The sequence below is a fragment of the Brassica oleracea genome, chromosome C5 (assembly GCF_000695525.1).
Source record: "Brassica oleracea var. oleracea cultivar TO1000 chromosome C5, BOL, whole genome shotgun sequence".
In the NCBI taxonomy this organism is placed as follows: Eukaryota; Viridiplantae; Streptophyta; class Magnoliopsida; order Brassicales; family Brassicaceae; genus Brassica; species Brassica oleracea.
The window spans coordinates 9,823,462-9,837,762 of NC_027752.1; the positions used below are offsets into that span (position 1 = coordinate 9,823,462).

The 14,301-nt window shown below is 30.9% G+C and overlaps 1 protein-coding gene across 4 annotated transcripts; it reads right to left on the bottom strand.

Annotated features, from left to right (window-relative positions):
• Positions 1-7,552: 7,552 nt before the first annotated feature.
• LOC106294736 (filament-like plant protein 4) lies at positions 7,553-11,946 on the bottom strand. 4 transcript variants are annotated; one of them, XM_013730370.1, is made up of 6 exons: positions 11,743-11,946; positions 10,928-11,008; positions 10,621-10,840; positions 8,377-10,519; positions 8,242-8,299; positions 7,553-8,159 (listed from the first exon to the last, which is right to left on the bottom strand). In XM_013730370.1, the coding sequence occupies exons 2-6, from the start codon at positions 11,006-11,008 to the stop codon at positions 7,809-7,811; spliced, it is 2,853 nt and encodes a 950-aa protein (XP_013585824.1). In that variant the 5' UTR covers positions 11,743-11,946; the 3' UTR covers positions 7,553-7,808. The 4 variants fall into 4 exon arrangements, with proteins under 4 accessions (XP_013585824.1, XP_013585825.1, XP_013585823.1 ...); XM_013730371.1 differs by having other exon boundaries at positions 11,713-11,863; XM_013730369.1 differs by having other exon boundaries at positions 11,598-11,860.
• Positions 11,947-14,301: the final 2,355 nt, after the last annotated feature.

The window sequence follows — 14,301 nt, forward strand, 5'->3', positions numbered from 1 at the left end:
ATCCGCAGCATATCAAAGATGCAATGAAGAACATGTTTGGCATGACACTTGATTACACCACTTCATACAGAGCATTGTTATATGCGCAAGAAATGGTGAGAGGATCAGCGGAAGACGGGTTACTGAAGTTTATTATTTCATTGATTTTTTGTTAGGTCACAAGGGGCTGGGCTGTAATTTCACAAGGTTTTTAGGTTAGTTTTGCATTTGATTCAAGTTTGAGTATAAGTTTGGGGTTAAAATCAAGTTGTGGGTTAGTTTTGGCAAATTTCTCTCTATTTAAACCGGTTTGAGTTAATTTTGAGTGACCAAAATCATTTAGTTTTTAGAAAAATAGATTTGTATTGTATTTTTCTTAAAAAATGTTTAATTCATTTCTAAAAAATTGAAAACAGTGTTTAGATTTTTTATTTTGAAAAAATAGAAAATTAAATCAATGTAACTCATGTATAAAAATTTTAGTAGCTACAGTTGTCATGCTTAGCGGGTTCAAAATAATGCAAATTTAGTTAAAAACAATAAAAGATGGTTAGTAAGAAATTGATACACGTAGCAAATTTACCTTATGAAAGTGAACCGGCCTCTACATAGATCAAACGAAATCAAATAATTATTCACAATAATTTCTAACCAGGATTTGAGAATTTTAAATAAATTTAAAATTAGATATGATTGTATATATATATATATATATATATATTCTATTTATAAAATCGTTTTTGTTAAGTATTAAATGATTGAAAGATTGCAATATTTTCAATTAGCTAAATATTAGGTAATTTATCGTAATACCTACGATTTATAAGGAAATTCATATTTATCAAATATTTTTTGTAAATTCATTTATTAAAATTAATTATATTTATGAGTAAAAAAGAAATGAAAGTAGATGTGATTAAAAGGTTATTTCAAATTTTAATTCATATATGTACTTCAACTTTAATAATATAGATAGGAAAACACATTAAGCTCTTTTAATATTTAGGTTGTTAGTATTTTTAGGGAATACCTTGGAGCGTATAAGGATTTTCAAAATTAATATATTGTTAATATTTAAATATTGTGACTTTTTAAAATGATGAGACAAATTTGGTTACCATAATTTGGAAAATCGTTTTAAATATATTTATATTTTCCAAAACCTATTAAAATAATAATGATTGTTGACATGCCATATATATAGTTTTCCATATATATAAAATCTGTTATATTTCTTGCCAATTTTAGTTCAAAATTCTAAAAATAAAGAGTGACATTGTCTTGTAAATATGATAAAAATTCAAGGACATAATCCAAAATTTTTAAATAGGATTCTGCTTTAATAGTATAGATTATGCGGTGGATAGTAGTAAATTGATAGCTCATACAATTTTTAGTGATGTAGGAGAACTACCTAATCTTAGAAACCAAGAATACAAGAAAAATGGTTGACAAAGTACAAAACAGAGAGAAACGTCAAAGGATCCATCAAAGTCACATTTGTATAATGTATTCGGTAATACATACTTATTACAGTAGAATCTCTATAAATTAATATTCGATAAATTAACAATTTCTATAAATTAATAAATTTTGCCGGTCCCAACTTGGGCCAATGTAAAATATGACACAAATCGATAAAATAATAAGATAATAATATTTTTAAAACTTCCATGTAAATATATAGTCTTATTAAAATCATAAATTAATAATCTCTCATTAAAATCATAAATTAATAATCTATCTATATATAATTTTATATAAGTACAAAATAAACATTATATTATTCATTTTATATTCACAATGAAAATATCTTTATTTTTCTTAACATTTTAATATATTTTGATAATATTTAGTAAAATTATATCGAAAACCATTTAACAATCATATAAAACATAAAAATATACACAAAATAAGATAATAAAACAATATCAAAGTCAAATTTCTAAAATTTGAATAATGTACATACGATAAAATCAAACATTTTCGTATTTTATATATAAACATATTAAAAATAGAAAAAAAATTAAATAAGAAAACTTATGTAAATTAATCTCTCTAAATTAATAAAATTTCAAAGTCCCAACATTATTAATTTATAGAGATTTTACTGTATCATGTTCAAAATCTTTTCTATTTCTGGTTGAACAAATCTTAATTAACAGCGCACATTGTTTATATGCTGGGCTAATTAATGGAAATACAAATTTCACCTAATCATAATATTAGCTGTCTTCAATGACAACGACTTAGCAAACCACATACAGACACACACATCCCCTATATATTAATTCCGGAGCATTACAACATGTTTTTGTAATCACGTGATGACACAAGAATGATTCTTAGAATAGAAAAATAAGTTGGTTCATATAAACATATACTATGTTTTTATTAAACTAAATATCAAATTAATTAATAGTGTACAAAAGAATATTTTTTATTTCCTTAAATAAAAACTACAGAATTACCTAATATAATTAACATATATATGACAATAAATGATTATAAATAATGCATATTTGATAACAATTTTTGTATGCTCTCTCTTTTTTGTTTAATTTTATGTTATTAAATGAAATTAAACAATCACATTAAGCATTTAATAAAAAATATATTTTTTCTTATATGTTATATTTTGAATTTTTAAAAACGACTATAAATTATTAAAAATGGTAAAATACCAAATTAAAAGTTTTGTGATCAATGGTTTAACTTTTTTTTGTACAATCAAGATACAAAAGATCATATATCGTAGGAGTGAGCGTTCGGATACCCATTCGGGTTTGGTATCAGGTATTGATGATTTTTGGGTATTTCAGTATAAAGGTATAGAACATGTTCGGGTATTTCTACCCTTTGGCTCGGGTTAGGGTATTTTATATTCGGGTTCAGATATTTTGCGTTAGGTTCGAATATTTAAAATTTGAAGAATAAATAAAGAAATTATTCATTGTTTAAGTTTTTTGTATTTAAAATATACTTTTAACTTAACTGCTTTTATAATTTTTAAAAGATTAAACTATTTAATAGGTCTGGAAATAAAACTCTAAAAATAGAAAGACACTAATTTAGTTGTTATTTTGAAATTTTAGATGAACTTTTGTTAATGCAAGAAATAAGAGTTTGATATGTATTTTAAGTGAGTAAAAAATGATTTTGTCCGTAATTATATGTATATTATCTAATTTTGAACAATGTGCATCAATAATATAAAATATTTAAATAAAATGAGAGAAATAAAATATAAATAAAAATCATATGAGTAGCAAGTGTCAATAATTATATTTATATTAAAATATACTATATATATGTCAATATCACTAAAGTTTAATTTATACCATATAAAGTAAATAAAATAATTTTTTTGATTTATTTACCAAAGACATAATTGTAAATTAACAAAAGGTATTAGTTTTGATTTATGTGCTTACTCTAAGTCTCTAAGTATATAATTTTATGCATACACGTTATTTTTAAAATAGGTGGTTTCTAACATTTTATTTGATCATGACAATCCCAGAAATACACTTCTTCAAATGGAAGAGATTTTTAATATTGGAAGCACTATATATATTATTTCATTCAGATTAAATAATTTAATCTTGATTTTTATTTCGAAAAAGCTTTTAATGAAATATTATGACAAGATTTCAATCACATCCTTTTGAGTTTGTTTGAAGAATGAGGGATTCGATCATTCGTCTAATATTTGTTTCTCCCTAATATCCTATCTAGCTCTTATAATTGAAAAATGAGAGATTTGAACAATTTATTATAAGTTTTCTAGTTTATCATTTAACAAATCAAACAGTTATTAGTTTATACATAGTTTACATATACTTAAGTAACTAAACATCAAAAGCATAGACTAATAAAATAAATAATTTCTTTTGTTGTTGTAGAATTAGATGATTTTTAGATCGAACGGGTGAATATATACTAGACAAACATTTATATTTTGAGCCTGCACTTATATTATATAACAACTTGATATATTAGATTTGAACACTAATCCGTTAATAGAGTTAGCCGATGATTTTTTTCAAAATTTTGATTCTTAGATATGTATCTGGAGGGGACCTATTTTTTTACATATGTCCATCTTTAAATTAACACTTATGAAATTCACTGAATTCATAGAATAAGTTTTAAGAAAAAAACTAATCTCGTATCAATTAAAAAGAGACGAGAACGAAAGCAAATTTTATAGAGGTAGAAAATAAAAGCACTTATGGAGAGTCAATAAATTAAGAGCATAAAAGCTAATCTCATTTCGTCATTATACAATCGATGTTGCCTATTTGGTTTTGGTGTTTTGTGTCAGCCGCAAAAATTAATTTTCTTTTGTGAATATGAAGTCTTAAAAATAACTAAAATGAGTTGTAATACATCAACTCTTCAACAACGATGATACATTTAAGAGATCAGTATTTGTATTCGTCATTTTACAATCGATAAAGATTATAGTGTTGCAAAATGTTAAAATCATTTAATGAACAAACATTATTAAAAAAACTCATCCCGCGCATTCGCGCGGATTATCATCTAATATACATTTATCCGAGTTTCAGAAGAAGAGAAACTAGTTAAGATTAAATGCGTTTGTGGGTTTAAATTTGTTAGTTTACTTCATCCAAAGTTAAAGTATAAGGTAATTGGTCAATGATTTGATCAGTATAATTTTTGCACCATTGGAAAAATTTTAATTCTATTAAAATCGTGTAAAAATTTTATTATAAACTGTTGAAAATAATAGAAGAAGCTCTTGTGAGTGTAAATTAATTATTACATATACATATATATATATATATATACATTATAAGTATTTTGAATTGAACTAGCTAGGGTAGATGAGGGTGAATGTGAATTGAACTAGCTAGGGTCAGATATAATAGAATGATAGGTGAATATTCTGGTACATGAATATGTGATAACCTTTTTTTTTGGTCAAAGAATATGTGATAGGGAAATTTCACCCGGTAACTAACAAAAAAAACTTAAATGAAATAAGTAACCAAAAGTTCATTATCTTTCTTCTTTTTCTTTCCTTTCCTTTCCTATCTTTCTCTATCTTCTCTCTAAAAATCTAATTTTGTTTTTATTTTTGTCATTTCACCAATTCTCTCGTCGTGATAGCCTTATAAATCAAGCATTACAAAAGCCTCTAAGCAAAAAAAATAAATCAAGCATTTTTAAGCTAGATGTTAAAATATCGGCCTTGATTAAACTAACCCTAATTGCTGAAAACTAAATACTTATAGTTCCACAATTAAGATTGTTAACCATAATAATCAATATATCAGAACGTTCACTCCTTATATATTTTTGATGGGTTTACAATCATTTATTGGCAACTACAGAAACTAAATTTTTTTTTGATAGATCTTATGGGTTGATCCGGTAAAAACGCATTTAATGCTATAAAGTGGACTTTCTATCACACTTAGGGGGTGTATTCAATTTGGAGTTTGAACTGATTTATATTAAAATGATAAATTCACTGTTTTTCAAACATGAATTTTAAAAAATACTTTGAAATCTAGTGTTATTGAACTTGTCATTTTATAAAACACTCTGAAATCCACTGTTATTGAACAAAATTTAAGTTAGAGATTTCAAAGTGCTTTAAGTGTTTCTAGAGTGTTTGAGAGGAGTTCTTTAGTTATAAAAATAAAAATCTAAATCCCATGGTTTTATATGAGATTCTAGAGTTATTTAAAAAAATCACACCAAATTCTCAGATTCTCCTACAATCATTTGAAAACTCATTAAAAATCAAATCACTTCAAATTTCAGATTCAATACACTCTCCTTAGAGTATCTTTTAAAATACACTATATTTTGAAGTTTTTAAAACTCTATATTTGCAATTTAAATGTGTTATTCTCCAAAAGCAAAACTTCAAACCTAACTTCAAAACTATTTGTATTTTACACTTTGGTTTTTATATTTTTCATAATTAATTTTTGTCATAATTTATTTAAATTCACAAAATTTACTAGCACAAATAAAAAAATATTACAACAATATTAATTAATAAAATGTTATTTTAAATAGAAATAACATAATTAATATTAAAATTTAATCAAAATACCATAATATTCTATAAAACCATTACCGTAATGCATATATGATCATCCAATACATTTCGAAGTAAAAATTACTCTCTTTATTTTCAATTTCTAGATTATGAACTAAAAATTGTTGAAATCATGTGATATTAATATTTGAAAATACATTAGATCTGAAAAAGAAAGTAAAAGAGAAAACAAAATATTGCTAAAAGACTTAACTTCTACATATGATATTAATACTCGTAAATACATTCGATCTGAACAATAACTAATCATGCGAAAAAGACATAAAAACAACAACAATCATCTTCAGTTACACAACTTTTTTGATAATATTTTGGAGATTTTGGAGGTTTCAGATCAAGTTTACCTGACTATTAGTGTTGTTGTAATATTTTAATTTGTGCAATAGTTATGCCTTTATGTAATTTTTTAAAAGTTTTTTTGTTAAGTTTCTTTTGTATATTGTTGTTGTATAAATCTAGTTATAAAATATTTTAAATTTTGTTTTAAGTTTTATTTAATTTTATGGGTAAAATTTAAAGTTATAAAAAAAATTGAAATATTTAGGAGATATAAAAATTTTAAGGATCAAAACGATAAACAAAAAATATTTGAGAATCATAAATATAATGTGTAATAGTAGGGACCAAAATTCAAACAAAAATATGAAATTTTAGATTTAAAGTTTTGAATAGTGAAACTTCAAATATAGAGTTTTAGTTCTCAACTTGAAGTTTTGAAGTTCCTCTTTGGAGAGCGAACAATTTTATATTTGAAGTTATAGAATGTCTTTTGAAAATGTTCTTAGAAATCCATATTTATTATTTTATAAAACAAAACTTCGAATTCAAATTTTGATTCGCGGCCTTCAAACTTTAATTTATTGATGATTATTTCTGGACAAATGCTGGGACGTACAGTTATTCTGTTGTAAACAATCGAGTTAAAATTCACGTTCACGAACAATCTATTCGAAGAGATTTGCATTCTGTTTGTTTGCCAACTAACGAAGTGTGATTCAGTGGCGGAGGTAGGAATAAATTCTACGAGGGATCATAATAATTTTTTGATATATATATTTACAGTATATAGTTTATATATAATCATTGATAAAATAAATAGTGGGGGTGCATTTGGAAGATTGAACACATATTCACTGGGGTCAAACATTAATTTTAACTGAATATTTCATTAAATTTATTCAAAATTACACTAAAAATAAAACAATTTTTTTGTTCGTAGGGGTTATATATGATCCCCCTAGTGCTTCACTACCTCCGCCACTGGTGTGATTTTACAACAAATGATATGTTCTAATAAGATAGCAATACTTTCCTCTTAACTACAAAAAGCGATGATTCAACTGAAAATAGGAGTAATGATGCGATTTGATAAAGTAAGTAGCCCACGAGACGAATTAACTGGACTGGGCTTAGTTCAAAAGTTAGATTTCCTTGGCCATGAATAGACCATTTTGATTTCAAAAATGAGAATTCCATTTTTTAATTTAATGTATTTTTCTGGAAACCTTATACATAAAAAAAAACAATACAAAGAGATGGGTAGATTGACATTTACACGCCGTAGAATTCAACACCAAACTGTTGTCATTACGGAAAGGAAAAAGAAAAAAAAAAACTAAAGTTGAAAAACATTCCCACATAGTAAAAATACCGTATATATATATTGCAATAGATACGATATAAAACATAGTTAGATTTATAGTTTTTTCTCTCTTTTCTTTTGATTTTACTTTGCTTTGGAGGAGAAGAACCTGCTGAATCCTCTAGAGTGTTTCTCAGGGGTAAGTCCGGACGAGGACGATGATAATGGGTTTGACTTGGTGTGTCTATGTTTTGACCCTACCGGAGATCTCATTGTAGGCATCGATGGTGTTTCTGACGGCGAGCTCGTTCTGAACTCTTGAGGATTTGTAGTTGCGTCTTCCTTGTCTTCTTCTTGGTTTACGGTTTGTTCTTGGCTTGTGGACGAAGCAACATGTTCTGTTGGAGGACACATGGACTTGAGTTGCTTCCCGAGAAGCAGTATAGTCTCTTGACACTCTTGTAGCTTCTCTGCAGCAGCTGCTAGCTCATTGTCCTGTAAACATTCGATAACACACAAGATTTAAAATCACAGTCTCGGTTAGATAAATAAATGTGTTTTTGTTTTCGAAAGTTACCTGTTTGGTTTTAGGATCAGCTTCAGTTACTGAACAAGTCGGGCACTTTTGCTTGTCACTGAAGTTTGTTAGAGAAGCAAAGTTAGAGACTTTACGGTGAAAGAAAAGAGAGAAATGTTTTTAATTATAAGGTACCTTTGTAATTGCTCCTCGAGTTCTTGGCATTTGGTTAAAGCATTACGGTGATTCTCCTTTTCTTCATGAAGCTCATCTTCTAAGTTTTCGATTTTGCCTTTAAGTGAACTCAGCTCGATTTCCAGCTCTGCTGATCTAGTTTCAAGAGATCTATATGATTCCACCATGCATTTGAGCTGAGTCTCGGCCATGCCATTAGACTTCCGAGCAGACTCCAAACTTGATCTGACCTCAGCAAGAAGCTGCTCTGTTTCATGAAGTTTTGACTTAGTTGCTTCAAGATCAGCTTCACAGCTTGCAAGGTTGGTCTCCGCTTTTTCTTTCTCGAGTTTCAGTCCTTCAAACTCTTCAGAAGTAAACTTACAAGCTGCTGCTGAGATCTTGGCGTCATAGCCAGATGTTCCGTTGCAGTCATCCGGAATCTCGGAGTCAGAGCTCTGAGAACAACCATGTTCACCTGATGAATCTTTCCTAAGAAGTGCTTTGTTCTCCGGTAAAGCGACTTTATCAATGCAATCTGGACTGTGAATCTCAACTTCAGATGCGTTATATCCCAACACATTGATTTTCAGCTCGCTAGCTTCTGCTAAAACACGTGAGAGATCAAACAGAAAGTCCTCCAGAGTCTTCTCCTTGCTCAAGACTCCGTCGTATGTGACAGAGAACTCTTGAACCTTTTGGGAGAATGTGTCCTGACACTGCGTTGCTTCTTTCGAAAGGTAGGTAACAAAGTTGTATATCTGAGCAAGAGGATGAGCCAGTTCTTGTGTCATTACCTCGGCGGTGGTCACTTTCTCCTCAGTGGTCTCGTTTGACATGGCTACATCCTTTTCTTCTGGTTCATGACATTCAGAAGGCAGCTTAGCACCACCTGCATCTTCAATGGCACATTGTACCTCAGCCAAAATCTTCTTAGAGGCAGCATCTTTGGGGAGAGACTGAAGCAAAGTGGAGATTCTTTTCTTCAGCTGCATCGCTGGTGAAACCTCAGCATCAGAATCATTATTTGGTAGACAAGCTAGCTTCTCCATTTCTAGAAAATCGTCCATAAGCTCCAACTGGTTAGCACTATCAGTCTTCTTCATCTTCGCGCTGTTTTTATCCTTGTTTGTTTGAGAGAGCTCAGACATCAAAGATCTAGCATCTTCGTTACCGTCCTCAGACATTGAAGCCATACTAGGAGGGTTACTAGCATTTTGGTGAGAGAAGATGTCAAAGCCACTCTTGGTTGGACTAGTCTTACTCATCACCTGAGCTTCCAACGTCTGGAGCCTGTTTGCTGTCTTAGCACAGAGGTTCCTCGACACTTGAAGCTCGCTGTTACGCTTCGCCAACGCTTCTTTAAGCATCTTGGTCTCTTCCTCCATGGCTAGTAACCGCTCCGTCAGCAGATCGTTCTCTTTGTGAAACTTGTCGAGCGAGAACTCAGACATCTGATGCGACATGGGAGACATGAGAGGACTAGACGGCCTAGCCGGTGACCTCCTTTGCCTGTGATCTCCGTACTCTCCTCTCCCCAAACTCTCAACCTCCAATTTCATCTGCGCGAGTGCTGCAGGACCTGGAAGCTTCTTCCTCACAAGAGTCCTTAGCCTCTGGCACTCAGCTTCCAGCTTCGCAATCTTCTTGACGCCTTCCAAATGCTGCTTGTTAGCCGCTTCTGCTGACCTCATGCTCATGTTCTTCTCCTCGTTGCGGATCTCAAGCTCCTTGGTGATCACATGGGTCTCGTACTTGAGAGTGTTGATCTCCCTCTCGCAAGACTCTATACTGTTCTTGAGATGCTCAATCTCGGCCTCCGCTTGAGACTTCTCCTCGCTTATCCTCATAAGCATGTTAGAACGCTCCTGCAAGGACCTGGAGAGCGCGTCGTTCTCGGCTGCGGAACGGAGGAGCTCTTGCTCGAACTCGCCGATCTTGGACTCGAACTCGTCTCTGAGCTTGTCCATTTGGTTGGTCTTAGTCGAGATAACATCATGCAGCTTCTGTTCGTTCTCTTCTTTTAAACTCCTTATCTGTCTCATACACTCCTTGAGCGCTCCGTCTAGATGCGCGGCTCTGTCTTCAACCGTGAGCTTGGCGAGCGTAACGGTTTCGAGATGCGTTTTCAAAGCGGAAGCTTCTGCTTCAGCTTTCTCCCAGCCTGGGAAGTCAATTAATCAAAAGGTGAGGAGAAGTTTTTAAAAAAAAAAAACACATGCCAAAACTGCGTCGTTTCATCAGTGTGGTGGCTCCCTCGTGTACCTGTGACGGCTTCTTCAGCGACTTTGGAGTGCTGTTTGACGAGAACCTCCTTGGCTGCGATCTCTGCATTAGCTGTGGATAGCTTGGAGTCCAGATCCTTGATCTGATCTTCTAGGTTTGTAACTTGTCCTTCGTACTTGTGAACTTCGTCTTTCAAAGCGTTGAAATGTGAGTACTGATCAAATGAGATCTGGATGTAGCTCGGCTTCTTCCCATTTTCCTTTTTTTAATAAAAAAAAAAATTAAATATAATCAGGAAAGAAACTCAGGCGAATCTGAGAGAGAGAGAGAGATGAAGTTAGTTTACCTGGTGTTGGTCAAGAGCTTCGGTGACTGTAACAGATTTCTCGGAGGATTTCTTCTTCCATGGCCAACTCTTACGATCCATCTACCAAATAAAAAAAAAATCAAATATTCTCAGTCATTATACAATTAACGGATCAGGGGAAATAACAATGAAAGTGAAAGAGAATTCCCAAAAAAGGAAAGTGAAAAATGAGAGATCCAGAGCCAAAAAAACTACGAACGATCTCGCAATCCACTGAGAATTCAAATCCAAACGAAGAAGACGAGTATGATTCTGATTACGATGAGAACTTGAACACACACTTGTAAGTAAAATAAGAGAAGAGAGGTGAGAATCTTAGAGAGTTGAAACTAATACTACTAATAATAATGGGAATAGCTCCAAAATCCGATTTCAAGGTGGAATATCGAGACAAAAGGCCATTACTAGAATTCAGGATTCGAACGCCAGAACGAATACAAATGGCACCAGGGAAGATCTCGTAACCGCACCATTAACAAGAAAAAAAAAGCATCTTATCACCGACGTTTTACAGTCACATCTGAAAACGAAAAGTCACCGACGCTCTATATTTTTTTAAAAAATTAGTTCGTAGAAGAAGAAACAGAGCAGAATACGTAGTAAAGCTCCTTAGAAAAAAAACGCGGAATCGAAGCAAAAGCAATCTCACCGGAAAATGCAGCAGTTGAAACAGAAGAATCTCCCAATAAAATCAGGAGCTATGCTATTGAATCATCAATAGATTGAAAAAATAAAGAAAGAAAAAAAAAAAACAGAGAATCTACTCTGTTTCTATAGAGATTGAGGAAGTGTGCCTTCTCTATCACTTCAACCCCTATAACGTAGCAGAGGCTCTCCTTTAAACTAATCACCCATGATAGCTACCCTTCGCTTTCTCTTCTTTCTTTCTTTCTTTCTTTCTTTCTTTCTTTCTTTCTTTACCATCCTTCTCCGACTCTTTACTATATTTAATAAACAACACCAATAATTCAATTTAATTAAAATTTATATTTTATATATGCCTTTTTGTTTTCTAAACAAAAATAAAAAAAAATACTAAAGATTTAGCCTTCTTTCTTAATATCCTGGTCAAGTTTTCTTGTCACGATGATAGCCAAACAACGACATGTATCACATGTGGTTCCTTGCTCGTCAATCCCATTAATAGAAGACACCAGGAAATAAACCTAAGCCTTGACGTTTTGGAATCTAATAAGACTTCGATGTTGAATGCGTCTCTCTTGTCTTGGTGTCTCTATATACACGAAACCTCTAAATAGTGACACTTATTACTCAACTCAACCTTTGTTTGTGTGTGTGCACAGTTTGGTTTTACCACTTATAAACATTGTATATGTAGTGGGATATCATTTGATTCAAATCATTTTTTATAAATAATAGGTTTTCTGTATTCTCTAATGTTTTAATCCGCACCATCTCATCATAATCCTACGTGAGCATACTGTTTATACACAGTACAAAGCATGCAGTACTATTATATTTTCTTTCTTTTTATATAAATCAACAACATAAACGTGACAAATTACTTAGCACAGACGATTACTGTTGATAATGCACCTTATTAAACTGAGATTGAATATATATATACTTACATATATAAATGCCCATTAAGTATGTTTTCCCTTACAATTTGTTTCTTTTCTTATAAGCAAAAAATATATATTTATATATATATATATATATAAATATGTTTCTTCATATTTGTATTTAATTACATCTACAATTTTGACAGGTTTTTCCTTTTAATTACGTTGACTGATTACATCGAAAATGATTAGTTGTATATAACATGTATGTGTTTATACGATTGAAATAGATTTCTAAACGACAGAATAATTATGGTAAGTGACTAGATGGAGTAGATACGGGAAACCGGACTACCGTAGAGTGGTGGCATAATAATAAATAGACTAGAGATAGTAGCTTGAATAGCCTATTCCCACCGCTTAATTATCCTTAACGAAATAAGGAATTGAATCCACTATCAATTTCCACCTTTTCCTGGAAAAAAGGATAAATACAATTTGAGTTTGTCATATGCTACGAACAACCAAGTATACGTGAAACTATTTATTTAATATAGTTAAATTCATTCAGTGATATGGTCCTTACATGCAATTGTATTTACATAAGTTTAGAGACAAGCCAGCGAACAAAAGTTTGTACACCAGTCTGTACATAGCAATTCCACGGACCGAAAGTTGAGAAACAAAAATTTAATTTAATCTTTTTTAGAAGATTGGAAAATTAATAGAAAAAATGAAAAGCTAAATATAACGACTTATTTTATTTACAGAAAAAAAAAGCAAACATTATTTCCTTACAGTAAAGAACGAGACATGAAGAGAAAAATAAAGTATAGAGGAGGTCATTTTCTTAGGATCAAATAGCTTCGACTTTACATAATAACAATCATAATCAAGTCCATTAGGTATGTAATCTATTATGTCTACTGTCTACCTACACATTTTATCGATTTTAGATAAATAAATACTAATAATTACCTTTTGAAATTAAAATGGTTTCAGTAAAAAAAAATCGTCGAGAGGAAAAAAAAAGTCAACATCCAACTATTGTCGAAATCAAAACAGCAGCTGACAGCAAGGAAGACCCGTCGCCCCGTTTCACACGCTCACCGGTTTGGTCTCACCCTAGCTAGTATGCGCTGCACAATGGATCTTATAATCAATCCGACGGTTATGATCTGCTTCATCCATGATTCTTAGCTTCACTCACCAGAAACAACAGATAAATTATTATACCAACAATCAAGAGTGGATATAATTCGTTCGATATTGTTGAATCTGATTCTTTACTAATTATAACTTCACGAAGACGAATAGAAAAAGAGGCTTTTTAAAAAAGTATTGTATTTATATATAAATCTAAAAAGCGTAAAAGTTATGGATTCTAAGCAAGTTTGGAATATGATGAGCTGTGTTGAATCGCGTGGCTACTGTACTGAAGAATGATAAATTGAATAGTTAGAGTAATTAGAGATGGGTCCAAATATATAAAGACCACGTAACGCGCTTTTCATCACGTGATATGTCTACATTGTCTTGGGTCATTAGTACGTGTATGCTTTATCTTTCAGTAATCATAGCAATTTTTTCGGCAATCCCTATGCAAGGAAATCAAAAATGATTACAGAGAAGAAAATACGACATACAGTACATCGCTTAATATTTGTCTTATCAAGACGATCTGCACCATCTCAGGATTCAGATTTCACGTAATTTATACATTAAAAAACTCTTTAAAAAATTAATAAAAAAGAATAATACATAAAAAAATAACTCTATTATATAACTTCAATTAAAACATAGAATTTTTTTGAATAAACATGTAAA